The following is a 9966-nucleotide window of genomic DNA, read 5'->3' on the forward strand; positions in this document are numbered from 1 at the left end:
ACTTAGTACATCATTATCAGAGAGATGTACATCAAGGATGTTCAAATAATTAGATGATAACATGACTGCATGATTAAAAAACCTCTAAACAAAACAAAAAACAAAACAACTCCAGATGCTAAGAACATTTCATATAGGGAAAATGGAGCCACTTGTAATAACAAACTTCCTAAAGGCATTCAGTCTGAAAACCCACAGAACCGCTTGCTAGACCTGTTGAAATGTGATTGGCTGTGGGGAGGGGCTCAGGGCGGGACTATCCGAGAGCTGCGAGTTCATAAACCCTGCGAGTGTGTCTCATGTCCTGTGCTCTCCTCTGCTGTGTTACTGAGCTCTACCTCTCTCCAGGCCTTCATTCACTCTTCTGCTCACTCACAACAGCGACCATGAGTCTGAGAACAAGCTACAGCGTGCGTTCCTCCACCTCCCAGGTGCCAGTGTCCCAGGTGTCTATCAAGCGCACCACCAATGTGCCGACTTACCGGGCTGCGAGCATCCACGGTGGCGCCGGAGGTCAAGGAACCCGCATCTCCTCTGCTTCCTACTCAGGAGTTCGCAGTGGACTGGGAGTTCCCTCGATGTCCAGCTCCATCCAAGTGAGTGCCAGTGGAACCACGGGTGAGATCATGGGCAATGAGAAGATGGCCATGCAGAACCTGAACGACCGTCTGGCCTCCTACCTGGAGAAAGTGAGGATCCTGGAGCAGGCCAACAGCAAGCTGGAGCTGAAGATCCGGGAGGCCCTAGAGAAGAGAGGTCCTGATGTCCATGACTACAGCCGCTTCCAGCCAATCGTTGATGAGCTGCGCAAGAAGGTGAGTTGGAAATGCCTAGAGAAGCTTTATGGCCTCTATAAAAAACTTAATGTGACAGTCTAATTGTTCTGGGTTGTGTTTATTAACAGTCTAGGGGATGTTCATTGGGCTTCAGGACATAGAGTAACAAAACAAAGGCATTTCATTGTCGTTTAATGATGGCTTGATTTAAAAGCGTTGAGTGAGAGTTTACTGATGGCCAGCACTGATTGGCGGAAAACCAAAAAAAAAAAACTATGGGTGAAACTGAATAGAAGGGGAAGGCATGGGGGAGGGGGTTTCTGTCTCTACGGGACGGCAGTTGTAACTTCTGCTTACAGCCGGTATTCCGGTGAGTAAGCATCTCCGTCCTGTGTTTATCATTGTCCTTTTACACATACAGATGTTTGTTTGTTCCCTGAGGATGGATTAGTTGGGAACTGAAATGTTTTAGCGTCTGTGTGTGTCATCGGGGAAATGGAAAAGCTGAGGGAGTTCAGACAGGGCAAAATGTAATCAGATGTGAGACTTTCCTGAAAACGCAGTCTAAAATGTCTTAGAGAAATTACAAACATAACCAACTTCTTTCGTGTACTAAATTAGTGCTAATCTTGAAAAGTTTGAGTTCATAAAGCAGATACTGCTAATGATAAAATACTCATTAGGGTCAGTTTCACACCAGCTGTCCCTTGAAGCTGACTTTTAAAGCTAATATGTCACTGATAAGTAGACGCTGTTATCAGAATGATTGATTTTTCATTCTTTAGAGACTATGTAGCGAAGTTATGGGTAGATTAAATTAAAATACTTAAATTCTCATTTCTCAGGGTTTCTTAGAGCAACTAAATTAAATAGGATTAGTCAAGAGATTATGCTGATGAAAAGAAATGTGACGTTTGGCACTGAAACCGTATTTCAATTAAAAAAGTTATTAGTACACTTGAGAAACTATATAAATATATATAATTACTATATTTATTTATATTATATTATATTTTATTTATTGAATTATTAGCCCCCCTCTTATTTTTTTTTCCAATTTCTGTTTAATTTCTTTTTCTTTTTTTAAGGTAAAGGGGGGGGGGGGCACACACATTTACTCAAATTAAAGCATACTATGGACAACAGTTAGTATAATAAATAGTCAACACCCATTAGCATATAGAAAAATGTGTTAAGCTCACTTGCGGCTATATGTCTCCGCCTTATTCCATGATGCTAGGATATGCTGGCTTACAAAGATAGAAAGCATTTACAAAACAAAGTACATCAGCTGACAAAAAACAGGAAATCCAACTCCACCCCTGTTTCTCCCATCACACAATTTAATTTACAACTATATCACACATACACCAGCCACTCCAACTGTTGGTTTATGATTATCCCACAAACTGTGAAATGGACTTTGTCCTTCAGTAGCTCTTATCTAAGCAAACCAAGAATGATAAAGCTCCAGTTAAAAAATATTTGATCAGTGACCGTCATTCATTAAAAGATGCAAATTTGCCAAAGAGTTCAAGTCAGGTGAGGTTTGCATATCATAGCTGCACACTGTATTGTTCAACGGTGACTTCCCATCTCTTTAGTGCAACTTTTTTAACTGACTCTGATGATTTCTCTTTTGGCTCTAGATCTTTGATGCCACCACAAACAATGCTCGCCTAGTGCTCCAGATTGACAACGCCCGCCTGGCAGCTGATGACTTCAGAGTCAAGTTAGTAGCAACAATCAATTCACTTTGACCTCATGCGAAGCTCTGAAAACCAACAGTGACCCATTGACCTTTGTTGTGCCTGCAGGTATGAATCTGAGCTATCCATCCGCCAAGGTGTGGAGGCCGACATCACCGGCCTGAGAAAGGTCATCGACGACACCAACCTGAACCGCATGAACCTTGAAAGCGAGATTGAGGCCCTCAAAGAAGAGCTCATCTTCCTTAAGAAGAACCATGACAATGTGAGTACACATCTAGCACATTAGCACATCTGGAAACATTTTTCCACCTTGTAATCCGCTAAGGGCGTTGCTTTAAGACATATTTTATGGCTTCTCCACCCAACAGGAGGTAATGGAGCTTCGTAACCAGATCTCCCAGTCCGGAGTGCAGGTGGACATTGATGCTCCTAAGGGACAGGATCTTTCCCAGATCATGGAGGAGATCAGAGCCAAGTACGAGAAGATGGCCCTGAAGAACCAGGAGGAGCTGAAGGCCTGGCACGAATCTCAGGTACATCCTAAAGGACAATCCTTCATTCCAATCAACTGTAATATGTTGAAGCTTTTGCTGATGTGAAATTAAATGCCCTCTCTAGATCACAGAGGTTCAGGTACAAGTCACGCAGAACACAGAGGCCCTCCAGGGTGCCCGTTCAGAGGTTAACGAACTTCGCAGACAAATTCAGACATTGGAGATTGAGCTGGAATCACAGAAGAACCTGGTGAGTTTGTTTTCTTGTACTCATTGTAGACATTTGGGATTAAGAATTCAATCCTAACTCTTGGGTTCTGTTTGTTTCGATCTCCAGAAAGGGTCACTGGAGGGAACTCTGCGGGACACAGAAATGCGATACAACATGGAGATCGAGAATCTCAACACAATCATCCTGCAGTTGGAGGCTGAGCTCACACAACTGCGCGGTAACATCCAGCAACAGACGCAGGAGTATGAGGCTCTGCTGAACATGAAGATGAAGCTGGAGGCAGAAATCGCCACCTACAGGAGGCTACTGGACGGTGGAGACTTCAAGTAAGTTTACCTCTGAAGAATAAAGTGCTTAGATTTATTTTGTGTGCTTTGTAACAAATATTGTCTCTCCTGCAGACTCCAGGATGCTCTTGAAGAGCAGAAGAAGGTCAAAGTCATGACGGTCACGCAGACGCTGGTGGATGGAAAGGTGGTGTCATCAAGCACAGAAACCAAGGAGAGGAAACTTTAAACATCCAATTTCAGATGAAGAGCCACAACACATCAGAAAAACCTCATGGGCTATTGTTAAAATGATCTTAAAACAAAATGAGCTTAACACATTAGATACTGTATCTATTTATTCCAAAGTGCCTTATTGTAAGCATCTCAAAGCACATGCTGTATGCAATGAGATTTAGCCAGTACATTTCAACACTATTTTAAAAAACTTCCATTTTAATAACTATATCCAAAAAACCAAAGGTCAAAGAACACTAATAAAACATTTTAGATATTTTTGTAATGACAGTAAATGTTTACGATCACCAATTGTTCCATTTTGTTCTATGTTGTGTTGTTGTCATAATGTCTTGTCTTTTCCAAATAAAAGACACTTTTAACAAATCTTTGCATTCTTCTTCTCTCATTTAAGCTGTATGACAATATACTGAGCCTGATCAAAGACCATTTTAGGTCTCCTCTGTCATTATTCTTTGCATCCAAAGCAGGTCAAAAGCAAAAGTAACATGTTTAAACTTAAATAAAAATGTAGAATTGGTTGTTTTCTAAGCATTATACAAAAACTGGAGAACAAACTAGGGTCACACTTTATTTGGATGGTCCATTTCTTGAGTTTAAGTTACATTGCATCTACATGCCAACTAATTCTCATTAAATTATAAATAGACTGTTAGGTTAGGGTTAGGGTTAGTGTAAGTTAACATGTACTTGCAAAGTTTCTTATAGTCAGTTAAATGTCTGTTGAAGGATCAGCATCAACAGATATTAAGCAGACAGTCTACTAATTCTCAAATGGACCATCAAAATAAAGTCTTACCCAAACTAAATGCTGCTGATTTTAAACAAAAAAAAAAAAGAAAGAAAAAAGGAAAGAAATACAACCACATTTTTAAGTCCACTCATACATAATGATGAGATGTTAATTAGAAAGCAGGCTTCTAATATTTTTGTCAGCCACTATGATTTTAGAGTGATTCACAACTATTGTGAAGTGAAAAAATGGGTTTGACTTTGATAATTCACTGATGAGGATATAATTTAAGAGGTTATGAACAGAATAATTTAATACATGTAGTACATTTTCTGACTCATTTCCCTCATCAAAATACCTTTTTAAAAGACCCAAAAATGACATCAAGTTATTAGTTAAAGGTTAAAGTTCAGCCCAAACATCCATTTAATTCCAAACCTGTACAAAAGTTTTTCATGGAAACAGAGAAGAACAAACGTCTTTTGGGGGTACTAAAACACTAGAACAAACTGACTTCAACTGTACAGCCTACAATTTTGTCTAAAAAAAGAATATATAGTTCATATAGTTCTGAAAAGACATAAATGTGGTGACCATAAATGATGACAGAGTTGTCATGCTTGTGTCAAATTATGTGTCAATTTCAGTAGTAATTTAAGTCAGGAATGAACCTATGTTTCATTACATGGTTAATACCACCATAACACCAAGCAGTGGGTGGGGTGGAAGTCCATAGTCTAAAGATAACAGAAATGTGTCTACTACAGTATATGTGAACCTTAAAACTATAAAAATCTCACATCTCTCAGAACCAGCGGTTGCATCTGATCTACTTTCCATTGAAGATCCATCCTTAGCAAAAATGCAAAGCTTTAGTGCCAACAAAAGAACATACAGAATGTCTTCAGAGGACCTCAGTGGGCTACGACCAACATTTTACTCTTGGAGAAGTGCTGGAAATAGGGGTTCCTATTCCAAAGATATCTTTGGATCTACCAATGTACAAATGGGAGTTGTTGGAAACGTTGGAAATGAAAAGGTAACCATGCAAATTCTGAATGAGCGCCTCGCTTCCTACCTGGAGAAAGTTAGGATTTTGGAGAAGGCCAATGGTGACCTAGAAGTAAAAATCCGCCAAGTTATGGAGAAAAAAGGTCCAGACACAACAGACTACAGTCACTTCCAAGTCACTCTTGATAAACTACGCAAAGAGGTAATTCTATCCACTGAAATACTAGTCTTTTGTCTCAATTAAGTATAATTATTATTATTTTACACATTCTCCTACGTTTGCTTAGACATTTTTGTTTCTTTGAAGTTGAATGGAAATTTTATAAACAAATGACATCCAGCTTCTATTACAGGGGTGTTTTATGTCTATTTCATTTTTACTACTATAAAATGTATAATGTATGGTTGGTGTAATGCAAGGGTTGCAGGCCTCAGTTTAAAGTAATGATGACTCAAAATTTGGACTTTGAACGGGCCCTTGAGTAAGGCATACAATTCCGGAGAACAAGCTTCTCAAAAGGGACATCAGATACTGACAATGGGCTAACTGACAATATAACTGACAGATAACTGACAATAGGCTTGTATTGTCCACTAAGATCCTGGAGATGATTATGGGAAATGCAAATGTGAATCTTCAAATCGACAATGCCAAGTTGGCTGCCGAAGACTTCAAGATCAAGTACGTAATTACAAACACACATTAAAACTAAGCTCCCTGTTTTTAGGGGGGATTTTCTATTATTTATGATGTATTTTATTTATTGGAGTATTATATATTTTAATTGTTGGAGTATTATATATTTTAATTGTTGGAGTATTATATATTTTAATTGTGGGAGTTTTATCTATTTTATATGTTGGAGTTTTATATATTTTAATTGTTGGACTATTATATATTTTAATTGTTGGAGTTTTATATATTTTAACTGTTGGAGTTTTATATATTTTAATTGTTGGACTAATGTATATTTTAATTGTTGGAGTTTTATATATTTTAATTGTTGGACTAATGTATATTTTAATTGTTGGAGTTTTATATATTTTAATTGTTGGAGTTTTATATATTTTAACTGTTGGAGTATTATATATTTTAATTGTTGGAGTTTTATATATTTTAATTGTTGGAGTTTTATATATTTTAATTGTTGGACTATTATATATTTTAATTGTTGGACTATTATATATATTTTAAATGTTGGACTATTATATGTTTTAATTGTTGGACTATTATATATTTTAATTGTTGGAGTTTTATATATTTTAATTGTTGGAATATTATATATTTTAATTGTTGGAGTATTATATATTTTAATTGTTGGAGTATTATATATTTTAATTGTGGGAGTTTTATCTATTTTATATGTTGGAGTTTTATATATTTTAATTGTTGGACTATTATATATTTTAATTGTTGGAGTTTTATATATTTTAACTGTTGGAGTTTTATATATTTTAATTGTTGGACTAATGTATATTTTAATTGTTGGAGTTTTATATATTTTAATTGTTGGACTAATGTATATTTTAATTGTTGGAGTTTTATATATTTTAATTGTTGGAGTTTTATATATTTTAACTGTTGGAGTATTATATATTTTAATTGTTGGAGTTTTATATATTTTAATTGTTGGAGTTTTATATATTTTAATTGTTGGACTATTATATATTTTAATTGTTGGACTATTATATATATTTTAAATGTTGGACTATTATATGTTTTAATTGTTGGACTATTATATATTTTAATTGTTGGAGTTTTATATATTTTAATTGTTGGAATATTATATATTTAATTGTTGGAGTTTTATATATTTTAATTGTTGGAGTATTATATATTTTAATTGTTGGAGTTTTATATATTTTAGTTGTTGGAGTTTTATATATTTTAATTGTTGGAGTTTTATATATTTTAATTGTTGGAGTTTTATATATTTTAACTGTTGGAGTATTATATATTTTAATTGTTGGAGTTTTATATATTTTAATTGTTGGAGTTTTATATATTTTAATTGTTGGACTATTATATATTTTAATTGTTGGACTATTATATATATTTTAAATGTTGGACTATTATATGTTTTAATTGTTGGACTATTATATATTTTAATTGTTGGAGTTTTATATATTTTAATTGTTGGAATATTATATATTTTAATTGTTGGAGTATTATATATTTTAATTGTTGGAGTTTTATATATTTTAATTGTTGGAGTATTATATATTTTAATTGTTGGAGTTTTATATATTTTAGTTGTTGGAGTTTTATATATTTTAATTGTTGGAGTTTTATATGCATAGTCTTCAAAATTTAATTGTGTAGCAGATACAAGCATGGGAACATACCGATAAATCATGTTGGGTCTAAATTTGCCTGATGAAAAACAAAATCAAGAATGTCCCTCCTCTTAATGCAACATGGTAATCCCCGTTAATGAAATATGTTTATAGGTTTGAAAATGAATTTCAGCAAAGACAGTCTGTTGAGGCAGACATAAATGCATTGAGAAAGATGCTGGATAGCACCAATGTGGCACGACTCCATCTGGAAAACGATGTTGAAGGATTGAAAGTAGAGCTCATCGAGTTAAAGAAACAACAGCAACTGGTAAATGCAATGATTATGTCATGCATAAATATTGAATTAGCAAAAACACAGAGCTGACTGGATCAGAAGGTGTAAAAACACATAAAAATAAAGGGGCCCAAGATATCACCCTGTGGAACATCAAATCACCTATTTTTCAGGAATTGTCAGCACTATACGGTCAGATTACCCAATCAGGAGTGCAAGTGGATGTAAATGCTCCCAAGGGACAGGACCTGGCTAAAATAATGGAGGAGATGAGAGCGAACTATGAAAAGATTGTGCTGAAAAACCAAGAAGAGCTTAAAGCCTGGCATGAATCAAAAGTAGGGCATAATTTCTCAATGCAAAGTTATTTATGCTTTAAAGAGAAGAAATTAAGTGTCAAACTCATTTTTTTTTTTAAATAGATATCCGTGGTGCAGGTTCAAGTGACAGAGAACACTGCAGGATTGAAGGAAGCCAGCACACAACTCAGTGTGAGCCGCAGGCAGATGCAGACTTTAGAAACTGACCTGCAGTCTCTGACTGGAAGTGTAAGAGATTCTAAAACACCTCGATGAAGCTGCCTGATTTTTATTTGTCAAATAAGTTTTATTTATGACAGTTCAGAAAGAAAAGCATTCTCTGTTTGCATATTTTGTCCACATATGAAACTGTCTGATTTTTAACATACTATCTACGCTCATGTTTTTTGGCCTTTCCTTGTAGAGAGCATCTCTGGAAGAAGCCCTAAATGAGACAAAGCTGCGGAATGGCATGCAGGTGGAGCAATACAATGCCATCATTTTGTCACGAGAATCTGAGCTTAAACAGCTGCGTGATGACATTCAGAGGCAGTCGTTAGACTATCAGGTCCTATTTAATATCAAGATGGAACTGGAAGCTGAGATAGCCACCTACAGGAGACTTCTGGATGGAGAAGAAACGTGAGCATTGTACTTTTTAATCATTTCTATTACTCCCTGAAATCTTCCTCATCATGTTAATGAAATATTTTTACAGACTCCAGAACAGGTCTGTGTCGGAGACGGTCACCCGGACGACGGTGGAAACGAAAATATTGTGATGAAAAACTGATATGAAGAAAATCACTTGTGTTAATCAAAGATAACACAAAAGAAATATCTGAGTTGAAATGTACACTGTAAAAAAAATCTGTAATATGATGGGGGGTTTTTCGGCAGCTGGGGTGCCGGAAAAAAATGTAATGTAACGGTCATTAAATTTACAGTAAAATTTTAATTTAAAGAAATTTCTGTAATTTAACAGGCGTTATTTTATGTTTTTTTTTTTTTTTTCGGCACCCCAGCTGTCAAAATACAACGTCAAGTACAACAAATGTTCTGAATCAATTAATAACATCTTTGAGTAGTAATTCCTTTGAATCAGATTTTGAAAACATGCTGGAAAGCCAAACCATACTGTCATATGTCAATCTCATTGATCATCCTAAAAGTTTAATAAACATTTCAACTGGCAAAGAAAACAGCAAATGATGCCCATTCCATTCTTGTTTAACACAAACAACAGTTATTCATAATAACTGAAAGAGATCTTATTTTGTACTTCAACCTAATGACAATAAATATAAACTAATTCTTTGTACTTACATGTTTGATGTTGATTAGGCTATTCTAGAAAGGTGATAAAATGAATGACTGAGAACCCTTATCTAAAGTTAATCTGTTGTGGAACCTGAAAGCTGTCAAATGTTCATTCCTAGAAACTGTCACCAATTTGCCCCCAAGGCATGGTGGGTCAGATTTCCAGGGAAGAGTTTTAGAACAAACACTGGAAAACAACTCTGAAGTGTTCAGCATTTTTTGACCTGATGCAAATTATCTAATATTGACTTACTTACACACATACCGACAATTTAGCTCACCCAATTCAC

The 9966-nt window shown here is 35.5% G+C and overlaps 2 protein-coding genes across 2 annotated transcripts; both read left to right on the forward strand.

Moving 5' to 3' along the window:
• Positions 1-297: 297 nt before the first annotated feature.
• On the forward strand, positions 298-4104 carry krt18a.1 (keratin 18a, tandem duplicate 1). Its single transcript, XM_056449134.1, has 7 exons — positions 298-815; positions 2426-2508; positions 2594-2750; positions 2857-3021; positions 3107-3232; positions 3320-3540; positions 3616-4104. The coding sequence occupies exons 1-7, from the start codon at positions 300-302 to the stop codon at positions 3728-3730; spliced, it is 1383 nt and encodes a 460-aa protein (XP_056305109.1). The 5' UTR covers positions 298-299; the 3' UTR covers positions 3731-4104.
• A 1138-nt stretch (positions 4105-5242) lies between these two features.
• Positions 5243-9565, forward strand: krt18a.2 (keratin 18a, tandem duplicate 2). Its single transcript, XM_056449163.1, has 7 exons — positions 5243-5684; positions 6082-6164; positions 7934-8090; positions 8231-8395; positions 8480-8605; positions 8781-8998; positions 9075-9565. The coding sequence occupies exons 1-7, from the start codon at positions 5334-5336 to the stop codon at positions 9136-9138; spliced, it is 1164 nt and encodes a 387-aa protein (XP_056305138.1). The 5' UTR covers positions 5243-5333; the 3' UTR covers positions 9139-9565.
• Positions 9566-9966: the final 401 nt, after the last annotated feature.

The sequence above is a fragment of the Danio aesculapii genome, chromosome 23 (assembly GCF_903798145.1).
Source record: "Danio aesculapii chromosome 23, fDanAes4.1, whole genome shotgun sequence".
Taxonomy (NCBI): Eukaryota; Metazoa; Chordata; class Actinopteri; order Cypriniformes; family Danionidae; genus Danio; species Danio aesculapii.

Excerpts from the sequence above, each read along its gene's own strand:
- krt18a.1 (XM_056449134.1), top strand. The coding sequence starts at position 300 with ATGTCCTGTGCTCTCCTCTGCTGTGTTACTGAGCTCTACCTCTCTCCA. Across the intron at positions 3,233-3,319 it reads TGGAATCACAGAAGAACCTG|AAAGGGTCACTGGAGGGAAC; the intron begins GTGAGTTTGTTT and ends TTCGATCTCCAG. Across the intron at positions 3,541-3,615 it reads CTGGACGGTGGAGACTTCAA|ACTCCAGGATGCTCTTGAAG; the intron begins GTAAGTTTACCT and ends TCTCTCCTGCAG.
- krt18a.2 (XM_056449163.1), top strand. The coding sequence starts at position 5,334 with ATGCAAAGCTTTAGTGCCAACAAAAGAACATACAGAATGTCTTCAGAG. Across the intron at positions 5,685-6,081 it reads TTGATAAACTACGCAAAGAG|ATCCTGGAGATGATTATGGG; the intron begins GTAATTCTATCC and ends TTGTCCACTAAG. Across the intron at positions 6,165-7,933 it reads GCCGAAGACTTCAAGATCAA|GTTTGAAAATGAATTTCAGC; the intron begins GTACGTAATTAC and ends ATATGTTTATAG.